The 19,580-nt window shown below is 42.5% G+C and overlaps 1 protein-coding gene and 1 long non-coding RNA gene across 4 annotated transcripts; one reads left to right on the top strand and one right to left on the bottom strand.

The window, feature by feature from the left end:
• Positions 1–1,221: 1,221 nt before the first annotated feature.
• On the bottom strand, positions 1,222–15,835 carry IFRD1 (interferon related developmental regulator 1). Of its 2 annotated transcripts, none has more exons than XM_019543395.1 (12): positions 15,539–15,835; positions 11,169–11,273; positions 10,256–10,340; positions 9,529–9,653; positions 9,175–9,332; positions 7,614–7,664; positions 7,336–7,514; positions 7,119–7,227; positions 4,938–5,072; positions 3,983–4,111; positions 3,336–3,431; positions 1,222–1,996 (listed from the first exon to the last, which is right to left on the bottom strand). In XM_019543395.1, the coding sequence occupies exons 1-12, from the start codon at positions 15,582–15,584 to the stop codon at positions 1,907–1,909; spliced, it is 1,308 nt and encodes a 435-aa protein (XP_019398940.1). In that variant the 5' UTR covers positions 15,585–15,835; the 3' UTR covers positions 1,222–1,906. The 2 variants fall into 2 exon arrangements, with proteins under 2 accessions (XP_019398940.1, XP_019398941.1); XM_019543396.1 differs by having other exon boundaries at positions 10,256–10,337.
• LOC109315602 lies at positions 15,782–18,852 on the top strand. 2 transcript variants are annotated; one of them, XR_002102551.1, is made up of 3 exons: positions 15,782–15,868; positions 17,750–17,877; positions 18,648–18,852. It is a non-coding gene; the product is annotated as an uncharacterized LOC109315602 (long non-coding RNA). The 2 variants fall into 2 exon arrangements; XR_002102550.1 differs by lacking the exon at positions 15,782–15,868 and adding an exon at positions 16,746–17,076 and having other exon boundaries at positions 17,442–17,877.
• Positions 18,853–19,580: the final 728 nt, after the last annotated feature.

Raw genomic sequence — 19,580 nt, 5'->3', positions numbered from 1 at the left:
AGGAGGGGCTCACTACAGCAAAGGGAGTGGGGTGGCAGTAGGAGATGCCTACAGGGCCATGGCAGCAATAGGGCTTGCCCAACTGCAGTGGTGGAGCTCTTACACTGCTCACATAGCAGGAGGCCAAAGAAACCTGTGCACTTGTGGAACATAGCCCACTCAGCATACAGATCAAACCTAATTATCTTGCAGTTAACATTTACTTATTGATGAAGCACAGCTACAGAATAATTAGCACAATCTTCTGCAAGTTTGGGTCTACAAGGACATTGGTTCAGCAAGTTAGACATTGCTTTAGACTGACAGTTAGAATATGTATTCAGAGTTAGATTGGCTTAGGAATCTGAAAGTCTTAATAGACTAGCAGGTGTTATTTTTGTTGTATGATGGGAAGCATAAAACTGTTACAAAATGGAAATGTCACATCATGCTGGGCCAGACATTCAGGGGTTCACTGCCATGAATGGGAAAAAGTGGTACAAGAGCATTAGCAGCAGAGGCCATAACAGTGCCCTGCAGCAGTTCCCCAAGGGGTAGCAAAATATGAAGCATGGTGCTGATTAGCCATCTTATCAGACTCACTGCCACCCACAGCCAACTTGCACTAGGACTGCAAAGCAGTCAGATAAACTCCTTTTCTCCCCAGATCCTCACCCCAAGCCCAAAATGAATCTAAACAGGCCCCAATACCCATTATTACAGCAGGGGCTGGAGCTGCTGTCCATGTTCCTCCATGACATGAGTCATAGCTTACCACTGTTTTGAGACTGCTTTTGAGAACAGAGCAGTGCATTGAAAAAAAAACAGTGGAGGACCAGCTACCCCTTGCAACATTGTACAACTGAGCATTGTTACAGGTTAGTTTTTTTGCTATACAACTAGCAGTTTCAACCTGTAACTTGTCAGAGACTTACCTTCCCCACCCCCAATGGATTGTTGACATCCAGCATGTTATTTGTTGTACAAAAAACAAGCAACACACACATTGAGTTGATTGTTTAGAATCAGTGAGCTCTGGTAAGTTTGAGTCCACATATGGAAAGAAGGATAACAAACGTATTAGTTTTTCATGTATTGAATCTAATTGCTGGTGATAATCTTAGAAATTTAGAAGTAGTCTTAGATATGGGTAAATACAGTATATTTAAAGCAGTAACAGACTTTAGCTTCATTTGCTCATTTTTGCTTTCAGAAATTAAGAATAGCCAGGCTTAGTCAAGAGAGAGTTTTGAGTGAGAAAAAAAAGTCTTTATTCCAAATGTTAAGCTGAGTCTTATACAGAGTATGTAGAAATCTGTGCATCAAATTCAGGCAAGTATGTTTTTGCTACTTCACTAAACTGCTGATAAGCTGGACTTTGTGACCCCTGTACAGGGCAAAGTGTGACCTTATTGGACAATTTAATCAGTGTCCATCTGCTAGTTTAAAAAGGATTAAAACCCATCAAGTATTTTATGAAGCAGCAGCAGCTCTTCCAGAAGCATATCCATCTTCATACATTACTCCTATGGAGAATTTGCTCATTTGCTTTAGCAATCAAAAAGGGGAGCTGAAATTACACTGTTCAGGCAGTTTAATCCATTTAAAAACTTTCAACGCCATGGAAAATTGGGCTGTTATAGTATATACTAAGTTCGTAAGTGATTGAGCCAAGTATTACAAAATTATTTTCACCCATTTCAGATGAATCCTATACACACACACACCAGATACCCAAGTACACAATTAGCATGCATTATATTTACAGATACTATACATTAGACATAATCCCTGTGCAAGAAAGTGTAAACTATGTGGCTATACAAAGTTAAAAAAAACCCAACAAAATAACCTTATTTGGAAGTCAGCTACTTTTTAGAAATTAAACTATAAAAGACTTCAAACTTGTAACCCAAAGAAGAGGTTTCTAGAAAAATTCAACTACATCTGCTCTTTTGTCACGACATTTGCTTCTAGCCTTTGTTCGAGCCTTGAACGCTGCAGAGTTGTACAAGTGCTAAAAATGGAGAGAAATAGCAAAAATTAATAGAAAAGTTAAGAAAAAAGTAGTAACAGCTGGTACTGCTGTGGTACACAAATTCATAAGCTTAACATGACAAGGAAGGGCACAGGTTCCAATGTTTAACTGTTAAACCAATTAACTTAGAATGGCTATTAAATTGCATCAAATTAACTATTTCCTGCACTATGCCAAGGTTTGCAGTCATTTAATGAAGTTAACTGAAGCCAACTTACTAAATTTAAACATGTAAAGATGCATCCAATCCCTTAAAAATAATAGATATTCATCAGTGCTTTCTTAACCCCAGCTAATGTCCATAAAAAAAAGTCTTGTTTTTCTTCTCTTCAGTCTAACCATTGCTTTGTTACAGCCAATGTTAAGCTTGTTTCCTCATGTCTGTAGTTTACCTGCTTTTTCCGCAAATCTCTGCACAATATGAACTTATCTTCTATTTGACACTGCTCTTACATTTTGAATTTATTCTTAATAGGTTGTTCTTGGGTCTTACAACACCACCTTGCACAAAAAAGTTTCTCCAATATCCTGGTTTGGAGGCAGAAGATTAAGCAAATTCCAAAATTTCCACTAAAATTATGTAAGCACTTGTGTAAAAGTTTAAGACACGAGTAGCAAGCAGGTTGCTAGTAGGTCTTAAGATCTTAAATTTGCTTAAAACAAAGTATCTGGGTGTTTTTGAATATTTTATTCCCTGCCTAACAATTTTATTACTGCTTTAAACACTTGAAACAAAAAACATACAATTTTAGTAAAAATGAAGTTAGTTTTGCTTTAGATACAGCACATAGTCCTAACTTACCTACTGACTGCCCTCAAAATAGTATTTTTTTTTTTTTTGCACTGGTATCAATTCTAAAGCCTCGATCTCTTACACCAAAAATTCATAGCTAAAGTCAGTCTTCAAACTAACAAAACAACACAGCATCAATTTACTGTTATTAGTGGTTATGGTTAAGAGATAAAATTTTCCCCACTAGAAAGTATATTACTTTAAAAGTGGGGAGAGCTGACTCACCGGGAGTCAGACACCAAGATTCAATATTTCAAGGGGAGGGAGCTGGATATAGTCCATAAAAAGGTACCCCACAGTCCACATCCAGCACAGGATAGCAGGAGAGCGCTTAACACCCTGGTCTAGGTTTTCCAGTTCTAGATCTCCCACTCTAAGAATAAACTGAAAATGACTAGAGTTTGATGTTCCCTTAAGTACCACCTGTTTGAAGCTCAATATTGAAAAGTTTGACTCAAGGAAAAAAAGTTTACTATATACTATCAAGTTAAGTGCAGGTGATACAATTAGATTTAAATGACATACCCTTTCAAACCGGGGTATCTTCATCGTTTTAAGAGTTGCTGCATCAAGCATTACTGGTGGCCCAAGTTCAAACACATTTCGAAGAAATTCATTTGACTAGAATTAAAAGAAAGTATCATTTAAAGTCCTCCTTAAATCAGAATCTTTAAGAAATCTTCAGAGACTAGATAGTTTCCATGCGCCTTAGCAGTGTTGAATTATTTCCTCCCCAACACCCATCATTTTGTCAAGGAGGAAAGAAATCTGTTCTTCCTTGCCTAAAAATAGGACTTTGCAGACACGCCGTTGGGGAGTCATGTGCCCCAAAACACATGAGGCTGCTTAGACAGTCCAAGTGTTGGGTACAGAAGTCACTTGGACTGATTTCATACCAGACAAAGATCACTTCTGTATGTGAGGAACATTTTCAAATGGACTCTTAGAGCTGGCTAATAGTGGAGAGTCTAACTCTATATGAAGGGGCCTAATTTTCACTTCCATTTACAATTTTGCAGCATTACTTCGGCACCAATTCACCATATTTAAAAAAATATGAATATGCAGCTTAGGAAAGAGATGAGACACTGCTGATAGAAAAAGAGAATTTCATAGACTGTCAATAATTCAAGTTACACAAGCTACCACACAGGAAACAAACACCAGCTCACCTGCAAGTGATATTGCATCCCTGATCCTAGGATCTCCTTGAAAGTGTAGTATGTTTGTTTTTTAACCCAGCAGTCAATATACATACGCTCAGGTCCAAATTTAACTGTCTCTGTGGTAAAGTCACGCTCCTGTCACGAAATCAAAGGATAAATCTATCAAGAGAATAATCCTGAAACTTACATAAGAGTTACTAAGAAACAAGAAGTACCAGAAAAAAGTTACACTAATCACTTTGAGTACATTTACTATCAGTAAAATTTGAGAAAAAGCCCAACATATTACTCTTCTAAAGAAACCTAAGTGTAATAGTGTATAGTGTAATAGGTTGATTTCACCAAGTATAGGGCAATGTCTACAAAATAAAGTAAAAGGCTGATGATCCAAGACATGTATACAATACTCAAAATTAACAACTTTTAGTCATTGTCACCACCATGAACAGTTTTCCTGGCTCTCGTACTTAACTATGAATTTTGAACTGCAAGTAAAGATTATGTGCATCTCAAAAGATTTACAGAGAGCAATTCAATACAACATGCTGATAGCACAACGAACTGTAAAGCTTAAGCGCCCTTATGCTGCATTTGAATTAATGCACAACATCTATGGACACACACTGCTTAAGGGTTGCCAAAACCTTGTGTACATGAAAAGAATGTACTTACCTTTAAATCACAAAGCAAGTGTAAGGATAGATTGACAATAATTATGCCAAATTAAGCAGAGGAAAGAGAAAAGGAGATACTGCAGATAGGCTGATGCATACTGTTCCATATCTCTACTCTAACAGCAACGGGAAGCTATGCTTAGGAGTAGTTTTGAATATATGCACCATTTGCTAGAAATGGACAAGTGTTTCAATGCATAAAGCATAATCAAGTATTTGGAGTACTGTATCTACAATATGTGCAACTTGGTACATTCCATAGATCTTTATAAGTCACTGCAGCATACCTCAATAGCTCTGAGGACATCTCTGAAGACAGAGCGCTGCTTTCTTTTATCTACTTTAGCACGGTGCTTGTTTCCATCTGTAGCCAGAGACCTTAGTTTTTGTGAAAGATGTTCCATGTCTTCATAAAAGAAGTCCTGGCCAGAGGAAAAAAATAAATCTTTCAGTTTCTCTATATAGTTTTGCTCATAGTACCACAAGACCATTTAAAGTGTCAGAATTTTTATTCCCCATGTATTCTTATTTAAGAAGAGACAGGGTAGATTTGCAGCTTATAAACCAACTAAATCAGCTACGCATGTATAGCTTAAGCTTTCATGAACTCAAGATCCTATCCAATTTAGCTGGTCTTCAAAAGTGTAAGTCTACCCTGCCTTCTGCCCAATGACAGACTAACAATAACTACCTCTCTCTACATAACTATAAGAAATGTATCAACACTTCTTTACAATTGGAACTATGTAGTAAGTATCCTATAAAAGATGAAGCGACTAGGGTCTAATTTACTTAAGAAGGGACATCCTCAGTGCCCCAAATTAACAATACTAACAAGCAAAGCTTTCTCTGCTCAACTTCCTGTTCCATAATTAAGGGGCTCTTTCAATTTGTCAGAGCTGTGGGTTAACAGTTTCATCATGTCATAGGGCTCTGGCACAGGGAAGGAAAATATGTTGAGATGGAATTCTTATTTTGGGGGTACAGATAGATTGTTGAGGAGTACTGGCAACTGATTTACCAAACGTAATAAAATTCATTAACTGTAGTTTTGGAGAGGGAGTCTAGGAATAGTCCCATTCCTACTATAACTATTGGAAATTCCAAAGTCCTAATGCAGCAGTTTTATCATCTTATTCATTAATTTTATGCAAACTCTTGGGAACCATCTATTACCTTTTTGAATTGGGCCTAGCAGCACCAAGTACTTCATCTTAATTGCAATCCCCTATAAGTACTGTACTCAGTACCTTTTAAGAATTAAAAAAAAAAACAAAAAAACAAAAAACCAACCAACCAAACCACAACCATTTTGGTTGCTTGCAGCTATAGTCTAGCTCAATAGTCAAGGATCAAGTCTGACATTCATTTTGATAGACCCAATCATTTTATTGTCACCCTCTCTCCAAAGTGACATCCACAACTGAGATGTGAAGTTAAATCCCCATTTCGAAGGATAACAAAAGCAGTATACTGTTTAGAACTATGCAGACTAAATGCACTGTGCATCCTGACTCATTTACAGTTATCCTTTCCCTGTTGGACAGCTTTCTAGCTTGGTCAAGGCTGATGTGCTTTGCCAGGAGCCCTTCTGGCAGCCCTCCCAAGCTGTGCCCAGTATTTTCTTCTGTGCTGTCAAAAAAACAGTTAAGAAACACGGTATATTATTCAAATGGAATACAAACAAGTAAGATTGTGCCAAGTTAATATTAAGAGATTAACTACTTAAACTTTCAGACTAGTTTAAAAGGTGAATTAGAAAGTAAATAATACCGGTCATGCAAACCCTGATACAAGTTAACTATTCATATGTTTTGAGAAGGAAGTCTCACGTCCAGAAGTTAAACTGGCTCCAATTTATACCTATAAAAATGGCTCAGAAAGACATTACACAAGTCCACTTAATTCTAAGGGTTAACCAGTCTATCCTTGGGAATAGGTTTTCAAGCATCAAGACAAAGCCACATACAAGTCACCTACAATAATCTCAAAGAGTACACTGTGGCTGTGACAGCATCGCAGCAGTGCTTCTGGAACTTGGTGGTAAGCATGAAGGGTTCAGCAGCAAGTATTACAATGTTCTCTCCCTGCCTCTGATAGTTTATTGGTACCCAACCTTTACATAAATTTTCTTTGCATGCTAACTCCCTCTCAACTGTTACTCAGAAAGCCGGTATGTTGTTCTGAAGCTGAAATTGCTTAACTAGTTTCCCAGGGATGCTGGACTATAACCTAGAGGTAGCAGGAGGGCTTTTGTAAGCATCTTTTCTGATTTAGATCGTTATACTCTGCCTCCATTTATTATCCTAAATGGTTCTGAAGTCTTATCAATTGTACTGAAGTAATTTTCCACCCAGAATATGGCCAATAGACACAAGAGATTTAGTCATTTATTTGGTACAATATATGATAGCTGCAACCGTAATTCCAATGCAAGACAAGCACTGAACTTAAGTCAGTAAACTTACAGCATCCATTTCTCGTGCTAGTTCAAATAGAAGAGCCAATGTTTCCCCAGCAACTATTCTCATGTTGACATCATCACAGGATAACAGGCTTGGAAGTTTGTGTAAATGCCTAAAAAAAAATAGCTGTGTGTTATTTATGTATAAAAGTATTTTGTACAATGAAACAATGTGAAGGTAAAACAGATCACCAGATGTTGTTTTCAGGGAAGGCACGCACATTTCAAGTTTTTTCTTCACTTCACTCACTGGGCAGATTGTCAACAGCAATGTCCACGTGAAAAGAGCACTGATGTGTAGCATCATGCTGTGCGTGCTGGAGATGCCATTAGTGTCTCTTTCCCTCTGATAAGATTTTGTGAATATGTTCTCCAGACATTCCATAGTCAAGTATAGTTCCTGTTTAAAAAAAAAAAGAGAGAGAGTGTAAGTGGCTAAACTGTAACAGTTAAAATTTTTGTAAGAAACGTTATAAAATATTAAGCATGTATACTTAACAGTAATATCTTCAGTGACAATGAAACAGCAAATGCCCAAGCAGGTGATACACTAGATAGGGAAAAAGAAAAAAAAAAAAAAAGGTAGACCATGTTTTTGTTTCAGTTTTACCAGGCTTGATAATATCCCCAAACTTGATGTCATTTTGTTTAAATACTCTAAGCTCAAATATCAAGACATACAAGTGCCAGAAAAAAACCCCAGAACTGTTGGGAGCGGCAGCTTCTGCTTGGAAGTGGCTCTTAGTCAATATTTTCCTATATGCAGGGAACTATTCTAAAAGAAAAAGGTGGAAGTCTGTCCTTGTGTATCTGAGCACCACCATCCCAATCACAAATTATATCCTTTCCTCAAAAGATGCAATTCTGGAAAGACTTCTGTTCATAATTTTCCCATTTTGAATATTCATTCCTGACAATTATCTGCATCACAAATGTATCTACACCTATTAGAAATCAAATTTCATGAATCAAGAGGCTGGCAACACACTAGGAAGCCCAATAGAAGTGAAAAGTTATATAGTAAATTATCCTTCAATTAAGGAAGAAAAATGTACTACATTGACAGATCTGTAACAGCACTAGAGTCCAAGAACAAAATTAATCCAAACTGATGAAATAGACTACAGTAGAGGCTCAGTCACTGACAAGGGGGTAGTGTTCTGAAGTAATAAGCATAGCAGCACAACACATTTTTCTATATAGTGCCCCAAGTAGCCATATATATAAAATTTTCCCCAGGCAAAACAAAGATGCTCCTGCTCAACACAGTCTCCCAGGTATTGACCTGAAAGGTCTTTCCTGTAAGACCATTTCTCTTACAAGAGCATGCAACTGCAGTAACTGGGAAGAGAACAGAAGCAGAAGGATGCAGTCACCAGTTTTGCAAAGAGACAGGGGGCTCTGCCAGCCCCTGCCAGCTTCTTATGCCCCCCCCACCTAACTTGGCAGAAGATGTTTATATTAAAAGCCTAGGGACTGGATGTCAGCCTTGGGAAGGCTATCCCCAAACCTGGTGCCTAGCCTTCAGGCTTTAAATGCCACCCCTGCTGCCCAGCTAAGCAGCAGCTATTCCAAGCCTCGGAGCCAGGGCCAGGTATTCTCTCCCCACACTCTGGTTCCTACCCCACAGGCTTTAAATGGGAGACATATGCAGCAGTTTAAGAAGTTAGAGCCAGCACCCCATCAGGAAAGCTGTCCCTGGCCCCACACTCTTCATGCTTGTCTTTAAATTACCCTATGTGCAGCCCACCTTGACTGCATACAGGGCAATTTAAAATCCGAGTGGGTGCCTATTAATACCCTGCCCCCTTTCGAGGCCCAGAAAAGAACAGGCTGTTAAAGTAATGGGCTCTAAGGGCAGGAATGGCCCAAGAAGCAGTTCTAATGCCTTTTGACTGGAGAGCTTGCCTGCTGAGCTTTCCAGCAAGGGGCTGGCACACACTCCAGTTCCTGGGCTTTTTTTCCTTCTAGTAGAATAATTTCAGAGAATTCCTTAAAGAGTGGACAAAGCCTTGAACAGCCATAGTCTTTCTGCAGTCTCATGTGGTTTGTGTACTTACTGCTCGTCTAGTCTGGATATTAGCTGTCCCGTCAGAGATTATCTTCTTCAGAACTGGTGCAAGGGTCTTAAAGATCTCCTCACTTTCGATTCCTGAACCCAGCTGCACACAAAGAAGACATGCCAACCCTGCAGCTGCACACTGTTCATCACTCTTACCTATGAATTAAAAAATGATACTATGCATCATCATCCTGTGGATTCAATCATCCCCAACTAATGTAATATGAATTTGTTTCCTAGGACAATGCCATTCATTGACCTTTGATCACTAATGTCTCAACACTGAACAAAAGAAGCCTAAAAATTCAGATTTGTTCAACCTTTCCCTTTCAGTACTGTACACATTATTTACCTTTCTTTATGCAGCGTTCAATGCTGTCTGTCAAAGTCATTCTCCGTTCCAAAATAAAATCAAAGAGTATTTTGGAAGTCAGTGCATTTTTAAGACCTTCAAGAGCTGCTTGCCTCGTCTTTGCACTGTTAGAAGGAAAATAAATGGATAAAACTGATACAGAGAAGTTACAACAACAACAACTAGTTTTGCTGTTATAGCAGTTTATATTATGCACTTATCTAGCACTTTAAAGTATATAGTATTCTTATTAGCATGTAAAAACAATGAGCAGGTGCCTGCCTCGTCTTTTGGATAGGCCAATTTAAGTTAGAATTTGATTTATTTTCTTTCAACACTTTTACTCTAGAAAAGAAACAAAGTTCAAGTTGGAGGCTGGCATAAGTCCTTTTTCCTCAGCACTGCCAAAACCCTAATAATCTACCTGTCCAGAAAAATCATACCCACCATTCTTCAAGTTGCAATTTTATTTGCCGCTAGATTTGTTTGATGAGTAAACAATTGTACAAGGCTAATTTATCAGGACATAGGCACCTGGCTGCAGTCTTATGACCTCTGCCACCCCCAGTGCTCCTTCCTGCCCATGGCAGGGGGTCAGACTAGATGATCTGTCTAGGTCCCTTCTGACTCATTGATTCTATAGCACAGCTTCATCACTGAAAATTTGTATTTGAAGTCTAACCAGCCCCAAATTTAAGTCTGAATGTAGCTTTCAAATATACCATACCTCTTGTCCAATGTAAGGTCAATGAATCCCTTCAACTTGTACTCCAAGTCTTCTTGAGTTGCCTCTTCCTCAACTTCAGGACCTACTATATACAAGATAGCTTTATACAAGTGACCATTACATTAATTAAGCACTTAACATATGAAATGCTATGTTATGTAGATTTTTAAAACCGATTAAAACCAAGTATCAAAATTTTCACATTTGTCTGAAGTTAAGCTTCAAATCATGGTATCAGAGGACTTAGCTATAGAAGTTTGGAATGTCAGTGCTACAGAATGACACCTTAGTCTATTGCATCAGTGTCCTTCTGGACAGTGCCTTTGTTGGCCTGGTTGCTCCAATTAATTTGTACATACAGATTTCAAACTCAAGACATTGATCATGAATGCAAAAAATTCTTTTCATTGCCTTGCTGTTCCAAAATTACAGGAATTCCAGTATGCTTAACCTTTCATTTCATAGTTAGTGTATTTAGAGAAATTGTGGCCAGGTTTTAAAAATTGCTTGTGAAACCTGTATCACATTTCCCAATATCTACTTTGAAATTACAAAATACATATACCAGAGCAACTAGTTTTAGGCTTAAAGAGTTTTGATTCCTTGCAGAGGAAGGGGGAGCTTTTAACTCTCATTTCACTTTATACTTTGATTGGAAACTCTTGGGACAAGAACCATTTGTCTTGTGTTTACACAGCTCCTTCCACAAAAAGGTCCTGGTTTATGACTTATACATTGTGATTAAGTACCTAAAACCGATTAACTTAGTATTCTGCATTTCCACTTGAGTAGAAAACTAATTAAAGTGCAACAGTTGTCAGATATAGCAGTCTATGTTCAACAGAATTCATGTTTGCACCTTCTTTCTGAAAAAACCTTCAGTGAAACATACAGATAAAAGTCAAGTACATACCATCCTCAGTGAAGCTAGCAGGGTCGCTAAAGCCACTACAGTGGCTCATAGTCTCAATTGATGCATCCTCATCACTGAAAGGCTGCACATTTCTGTGCTGACCACCTTAGGAAAACAAACAAACAAACAAGGACATGAATAACTTTCATGCTAGGGAAAAGAAAAACAAATATTCCACAAGTTACTCCCTCAGACACCCATGTTGCCTGATCCAGGAAATATATTATAGAGAAGTCTTTCTCCATCCAAAGCTTTTTCTGCTCTCACCACTAGAAGATGAAGGCTCCTAAACACACCCCCATGGTAAGTCACACCCTGCTCTACTTGAGTAACGTGTCATGCAACAGGTATAAAAAGTTGCTCTTAAAGAGCTAATGGTCAGGAAGATATAGAACATACAATATACATCAGTGACACTTAAAAATATGAAGGCATAGCATCTCCACACCAAGGTTATATCCAACTATTGAGAGCACAATCAAATGCAAGTATTGCTTATGTCTAAATTTAGAAACAAAATGCATTCCATGTGAAATAGTTTTTGACAGAGTACTAGTTATAATCTCATCTTAACCAATTTTAGAAACAGACATAAATAACATTCCTAACAGCAAGGGCAAATAAATCACTGGAACTATTTAAGGAGAATGATGGATAACTTCCATCTTCCAACATATTATATGCCCAAGTACAGGGATAACTGGACAAAATGTCTCTAGCTCATCTAAAGATATTTTAGTTCATCTCTTCTGGCCTTAAATTAGGATTCTGGGTGGGTGGTGGCCTAAAGCAGTCTTGACAGCCTCTGAAGTTGTATCATTACACAAGTTAAAATAGGCCTTTTAATAATAAAAAAGCAATACACCAAGTACTTTCTGGAGTAGATTTAGCTATAGCTTTTAAAGAAATAGCCAATAAAAATAAAGGAGAGCCAGTCTCAGACTGAATACTAGAGTCACAGTCTGATGCCACTGACATTGCAATACATCAACACAAAATCCATGGTGTTGGTGCTCACTGACGTTCCAGTAGCATTTCTGAAGTGGGCACAGAAAATGCAGCATGAATACCAATATGTGATGGCAGGTTGCACAATTAGTTTTAATATTCACAGAAGCAAGATTTCCACTGCCACAGAAGTGATAGCATGTTATAAGAGTCATTGCCCCTGCCCCTCCCCTTTATTTCTTAAAACATTTCTACAGTAAAAGCCGTGTTAAACTAGCATTTTACTAACCAGAATACTCTAATTAACCAGAATTTCCAATATCCCCCAATACAAATCCTCACTTCAGCAACTGGAATCTTTGCCAAGTCTATCCAGCAGGCACATCAAGTATTTCTGTTGTTTACATTAGTTATTGACACTGCCGATAGAGGAGCTGCCGGAAATCTGCAGGGGAAGGGGAAAGGGATCTGCATAGAGCAGGGTCGGCTGGGGCCAGTATAACTTCCAGATAACTGGAATTTTTAGGTAACTGGCACCCCCTTATCCTACTTAGTCAGTATAACAGAGCTTTTATCATGCTGGTTTAGGAACTTTATGCAATCAAAATCTCTTTTATGCATTGTAAGGTGTCAACACTTATGGGCAGTGAATACAAATGCATAAGGCAGGGATGGGCAATTATTTCAGGTGGAGGGCCGCTTACCGAGGTCTGGCAAGCCATCAAGTGTCACATAACAGGCAGCCAGGGGCAGACATTAATTTCCTAAATTTTTTAGGGGTCCCATGGGCCAAATAGAATGGTCTGGTGGGCCACATCTGGCCTGCAGGCCGCATTTTGCTCACCCCTGGCATAAGGTCCTTCCATCAATATACAGCAGAAACACCAATCCTGTAAGCAACCAAGAGGATGCTACCAGCTGCAGAATGTTAGCTACCAAGATGCACTGGACCTATTCTTTCCTAAATTTTTAATACACTGCTCCCCTCTTAGAGCAGTGACTGCCACCCCTCCCAAGGGCAGCTTCAGTCCATGCCAAACAGATCCAGAGGCACATGCATCCCCATTGCCCCCTACCCTTCCAGGGAACTGGCAGGACCACCCCCCCCTTGAGGCAGGTGTGGGACCGAGCCACAGCTTGTCCATCTTACCCTGGCTGGGTAGCACCCACCTGAGCCTCAGCCCTACTTCCTTCTCACCACATAGGTCAGGGGGCAAAGGCATCCTCCCATGCCCCTTCCTTCTCACCACAGACTTACCAGATGCATGCAGCTGTATAGGAAGTCAGATTTGTATTGGCCAATATGCTTCCTTAAAAATCAGCTACTGGTATCAGCCCCTAAATCTTTATTGGTGCACCCCTATAAACTATCTAAAAAGGCTTTGAAATTAAAGCTTACAAAATCCATCAACTCTGTGTTCTGCTGCCACTTCACTAGAAAGCTTAATTTGGCACAGTTGACTCATATAGTCTTAAAAAAAAAAAGAAACAAAAAACCACACACAACCAATATCCAACAATTTCAGAAGAGCCTGTTATTATAACTACAAAAGCCCATGATAACACTAGTACCTTAAGGTAGTAATTTATTTTCATATTCTTAATTTAAATTGCTTGCTTCTTCATATTTAACTTTACACCTACTGCTTTTAATTTACATGATGATAGCTACTCAGAGCCAGACTCAACCCCCCGCTACAAAACCAGCCCCATGACAAGGGTAACAAAACCCCATGTAATAGGAGGTGGGGGCAAGGCCAAGCCTATTCTGGCTTACACACAGCCCCCCTCCCAATCGCACTTAAATATTCTGTTCCTGGAGAAACATCAACTCCTATTTCCACTAAGCCACCAGGGTCTTGCTACAGACCCAGATGTCCATTGTGCTGCCTCATTATCACTGAACCAAGCAACACAAACTGCACCATGCAGGGTTCATCCAGATACTCCTTCACCAGTGCCATGCCTATATTTCCTGCCTACAGCAAGTACAGCACCCTTGTCATCTACACTGGCCAGATGAAGCAATCCCTACATAAAAGAATGAGTGTACATAGAGCTGACATCCGTTCCAGTAACCCAGAAAAGCACGTGACAGAACGCTCGCTTTCCTGGACATTCCATCACTGACCTCTAAACAGCTGTCCTTACATTAAAAAAAGCTGGAATGTAAAATTGCAGACTAAGTCATCCACAGGCTGGATTTTTTTTTTTTTTTTTTTTTAAATGAGGTATCAAGAGGCTATGCTTTATCCCAGTGCTACTCAACCATTTTGGCCCGTGGGCTGGACAGGCAGGTGGCCTGCAAGCCAGATCCAGTCAGTGGTCCTGATCTGGTGCCCAGGGTGGTCACCATGGGATGAGTGGCTCCCTCCAGCCATTTTTCTAAACAGATCTAAGCAACCCTCGGATTGCCTTTCAGCAGCATCTCCACCCCCTGTCCCTTTCAGATAAAGTTTTTCCTTTCTGCTAATCCATTTCACAGCACCTAAAGGAGACTGGTGCCAACTATGGAAAGCCCAGGTGCCACGTCACTGCTGCCAGACTGTAGTGATTCAACAGAAAGGCAGTCATTGGCAGGCTCAACTGGGAGCTCTGAAGTCTTCAGGACATGCTGGACTTGGTGCTTAAGCTCTGAATCACAGCTCAGGAGCCCCAGGAGGGTCTGATGAGCTCATGACTATTTTCACCCAGGCCCAATCCACAAATTAGTGGCTCGGCAAATGAGGAAGGGGCACAAGGAAGGGGCTTTTCAAAGGCAATGCTGCCCTTCCTCAGCTTAAGCCCTTGGTGGAAGGGGGTAGCTCTGCTAGCCAGGCTTTCTCTGACCCCAACTCAGCCTCCCACAGGCCCCAGGGCAGCCCCAGCCCCTTACTGCTCAGTGAGGGGGCCTGGGCAAACCTAGTTGTGAGCCTGTCAGACCCTCCTGGGGCTCCTGAGCTGTGATTCAGAGCTTAGGCACCAAGTCCAGCCTGTCCTGAAGAAGACTTCAAAGCTCCCAGTCGAGCCTGCCAGCAACTGCCTTTCTGTTGAATCGCTACAGTCCGGCAGCAGTGAGGTGGGGCCTGGGGGCACAGTTGACAACAGTCTCCTGGTTCAAGTGCTGCAAGTGGACTAGAAAAAAGGAAAGATGTTATCCAGAATGGAAAAGGACAGGGGGAGATGCTGCTTAAAGGCAATCGGAAGCGCTGAGCCAGCACAGCCCTTTCACCGGCCCCAGAGCCACCCTTCCCCCTCCAACGCTGCGCCGCGCGGAAGGCTGCAGCCAGGGCCAGGCGCATGCGTAGAGCAACGCGAGGGGCCGTGCCCAGTGGGGCGCCGGTCAGACGAACCGAACCTTGTCGGGCCCGGAGGCCGAACGCGCTCTGTGCCCCCCCCAGTGGAGCATCATGGGAAAGGTCCCCTTCCCCCGCGGCTTTTACCGGCTCCGCGCCCGGAGTTGCCCCCGCGCTTCTTGGACTTGGGCATGGCCGGTAGCACCCAGATCAGCTCGGCTCGGCTCCCCCGGTCCCGCTCCGGGTGTCGACGCTCCGCTCCTCGCGCGGGCCGCAGCGACAATCAGCCGATGGAGGAGCAGGAGCGCTTTTTATTACAACGTCTGTGCGCGGCTGGCTTCGCAGGCCGAGGCAACGGTGGGGATTGACGGCAGCAGGCGATGGACGAGACGAAGGCGGCAGAAATCCCCGTGGAGGCCCGCGAGCAGAATCGATGCATCTTTCTCCTATCAGGCACCTGGAGCTAAAAGCGCAGAGGTGGCGCCGACGCGGCTTTTATAGCCGGCTGGAGGAAAGGGGGGCGGGGCCGGAAGAGGACCAATGGCCGAGCATGGGCGTCAGCTCTGACTCATGCGCACGGGGCGCTGACCGTGTTGCCGCGTGGCCTGCTGGGAGCTGTAGTCGGCACTACCCTCGGGTGACAGCAGAGACGCAGCACTGCATGCTGGGAGTTGTAGTGCGGATGCTACAACTCCGGAGTGCACGCCGGGAAGGGCGGGTTCAGCCTCCCGCAGTCATTGGTGGATGCGGGGGCTTACGTCAGGCCCCGACGCTTCCATATGCCCCTCCCCTCGTCCTCGTCTGACCCGTGGGGGCTGGTCCGCCCGGGCTTCGCTGGAGCAGACACCGAGGGCGTTGCCCAGCAACGGGGGGGAGGGGCGGTGGCCGCGCGCTCTTTGCTCCTGACTGTGATGTCACGTCCAGCGGGGCAAGGCGGGGTGGGCTGGGTGAGGAGCGGAAGGCGTTGGTCGTACGCTGAGCTGGGAAATGCGCGGAGACGGCCCGTGGGACCACAGCTCGGCGAGGGGAAGGGGTTTCCTTGGGGGCGGCTTTTAATGGCCCCGTGGGGCGCCGGTGAAGATTTGGAGCAGAGATAGACAAGGTTTTGAATGTCTCTGCCGCAGCTCCACGCTGCTCCAATGCAAAAGACAGGCCCTGAGAACCAGAAAACTAAGGTTGAAAGGGCCCGCGGGAGCTCATCTAGTCCAACCCCTGCTCAAAGGAGGACTGGCCCCACCTAGATCATCCCAGCTAGTCAGGTCTTAAAACCTCTAAGGAGTAGTGCTATTAAGCTCTCTGGGTAGCCTGTTCCACTGCTTTCTTACCCTTCTAGTGAGAGTTTTTCCTGATATCTCAACTTCTCTTGCTGCAATTTGAGACCATTGCTCCTTGTCCTTGTTTCTGAAGCAAAACCCTTGCCCCTTGCACAATTTCTGGACCACCTCCATGTTACATCCAGGGTGACTAGGAGCTTTTATTTTATCTAGAGAAGTACAAGAGAAGCAACTATACACTGATTTATTGGGATATTATAAATGAGGCAACTTTAACAAGAGCAGCTAAATACAGCAAAGAAAATACAGACATGCGCACTACTGGGTGGTGAGGTCTGAGGGCCCTCAGAATTTCTCCTCAGGGCTTGAGGCAAGTTCCAGACTCGCACCTCTCCTTTTTATACAGTTCAGGTTCAGTTTTCTGTATTCCCACCCATTCCTCTAAAATAAGGATTTCTTGGTCATTTCAGTAGGGAGCAGGAAAACTGAATCATATCCTGTGACCATTGTTCATTCTTGGGTCCCTGCTACACATACAGGTAAAGGCATGATGGGATCTAAGGTGCAATCCACACAATCACGCCTCCTGCCATGCCATGTGTGTATGGCAGGAGGAGTGACTGTACCACATTAGATCCTACCACACCTATTGCCAGTGCAGGGGGAGTGGGGTTGCAAGGCTGGGAGCTAGCTCAGTTGAGAGGCCCCATGCACCCACACCTGAGGGATCACACAGCAGCCGTGATCACCCAGGTTTGGGATGTGTGAAATCCCAGGAGTGTGGATCATGGTGCTTATTTCATGAACCCCTGTGCAAATTAAAGTTCAGTAGCAACCAGCTATAAAAGTTAGTACAATTTTAGGTCTAGCTGGTTGGAGCATGATATGCTAGGTACTTTGCATGTGTAGATGATCTTAAGGTAACTGTGCAATTAACCAGTTAATTGAGCAATACCTGTAAGGTGTAGAGGAGCCCTAAGTTCACCTTACTAGCATTGGGTGTGATCCCTGCGCTATGCATCTCTGCTGCCTTGAAACTGTCCCTTACGATCGTTTCTCTCACAAGATGATCATTTTGATGCAGACTGACCTGCTTCTGAAATCAGAATATCTGGAAGAAGAACTACAGTGATGCAACCAGCACAGCAAGGAGTGAGGAGTGTTCATGGCTCCCCAGTAACAGCTACAAGGTCATTCTTGCACTACCACAAGGTAACTTTGAACATTATTTGTGTTCCTTTAATAAATAGGTAAATGTTAGTTTTCCACTCCTGCGTTTCCAAGTATTAACACTCAAACAACTATAAAGCCTTATGGAAAAGAATGACAAAAGTATCTGGGGCTTATTTAGTTGCACATTTTTATTAAATAAATACATTTCACTTTAACTGTTTTTTTCCCCACTTTTTGAGAATTAATATGTTTGCTGTTGGAACCGTGGTTCTTTGGAGGATTGTTTGCTATTTACCTGTGTCACATCTGCTGTTAGGAAACTTTGTAAGCCTGCACATGAATGGGGATCCTTGCAGATTGGGAACCAAAGTTGTGTTAAACGCACTGTGCAGCTTCATTTCTGTTCATTTACAGTCCTATAAGACCAGAACAACAAGAGAGGAAGTTTGGGAAGTAGTATAAATCTGCAGAAGCAAGAATATGAAAGTGTTTCAGTCATTATGGTATGGAAGTTCAGAGAACGATACAACTTCCTTAGAATGAGTTCTCATTAAAGAAGTGTAGCATTGTGAGGATTAGGTCCATATTAAGTCATAAAAGTAGTACTGGTTAAATGTGTGATGGAACGCTGGGTATCAATTCTGCAGCTTTCTATGAGGGAAATGGTCCAGCAGCACCTCTCTATTTTAGCCTGGCAGACTGTGCTCTGAAATCCTTCTCTTATCCTTAGTTAAATAAGACAATAACGATAAGCAATGTGTTTTTCAGTATATGAGGATAGAATTAATGATAAGCGATGTGTTTTTCAGTATATGTGTTTTAGAAAGAATGCCACCAGATTAGCACCATGATTCAGATGGAATTTGGACTCCACTTTTGACATATACTTTTGAAGAGAACAGGTGACCATGGGGTAGGATGAAAAGATCAGCTGTTAAAACCATCAACTTTCTTGCTTTTCTTGCATACATAATTTCAATGAAAAATGGTGGTCAAAATCATTATATCCTCTGAGCATTTGAATCACATTTTAACAATGGCAAGAACAAAACACAAAGGGCGTGGAAACGCCTGCAGGCTCATGCACTTGCAGCAGCTCAAACAGGAGTGGCACAAATTTGTGCCAGAGTTTTTTGCCTTAGCGCATGTGTCTGGTATGGTGTAAGTTGTGCCACTTGGGGCAAACTGACCCTGCCCAGCTCCTCCTAGATCTTCAGCCAGGGGGAGCTAGAGGCTGTGGGGTGCTGGCCTCAGCAATATAAAAACCTGCTCTGGCGAGCAGTTCAGGGCTACTTGCCCTTATGAGCTTCTGAGGCCCAGCCAGTTGGTATCTGGGGACACTACCCCTTGTGCCAGCTGTGCTGCTGAAGCAGCCCTAACCTGGAGTGGTCCCTGTAACCTTTACCCACTGCAGCAGTCTGGCAGTGGGGGCTGCTGTCTGACTGTGACCAGCTGCCACCTGCAACAGCATCCGTTCTCTTAGACCTGCAGCCCCATGGCTGTGCACCTGCCAGACCCAGATGGGGTGTCCCTACTCTGCCATCTGTGCAGCTATCACCAAGAAGATGTGCTCCTTGCAGTGGCCCACTTTGAACTGTTGAAGTGTGTCCTCTTGGGACCAAATGGCCAAGAGGTCAGCCACCTCATCTGCCTTCCAGCTGGGTCCCAGTGCTGGCCCTGGACAGGTTCCTCTTCCCGGGTCACACCACTTGTCTCACCAGCAGAGATCTTGGTGTTCCCTG

The sequence above is a fragment of the Crocodylus porosus genome, unplaced genomic scaffold, assembly GCF_001723895.1.
Source record: "Crocodylus porosus isolate Cpor-Errol unplaced genomic scaffold, CroPor_comp1, whole genome shotgun sequence".
NCBI classification, from domain to species: Eukaryota; Metazoa; Chordata; order Crocodylia; family Crocodylidae; genus Crocodylus; species Crocodylus porosus.
The sequence above is the reverse complement of the archived record's forward strand: the minus strand, read 5'-3'. Positions and strand labels throughout refer to the sequence as shown.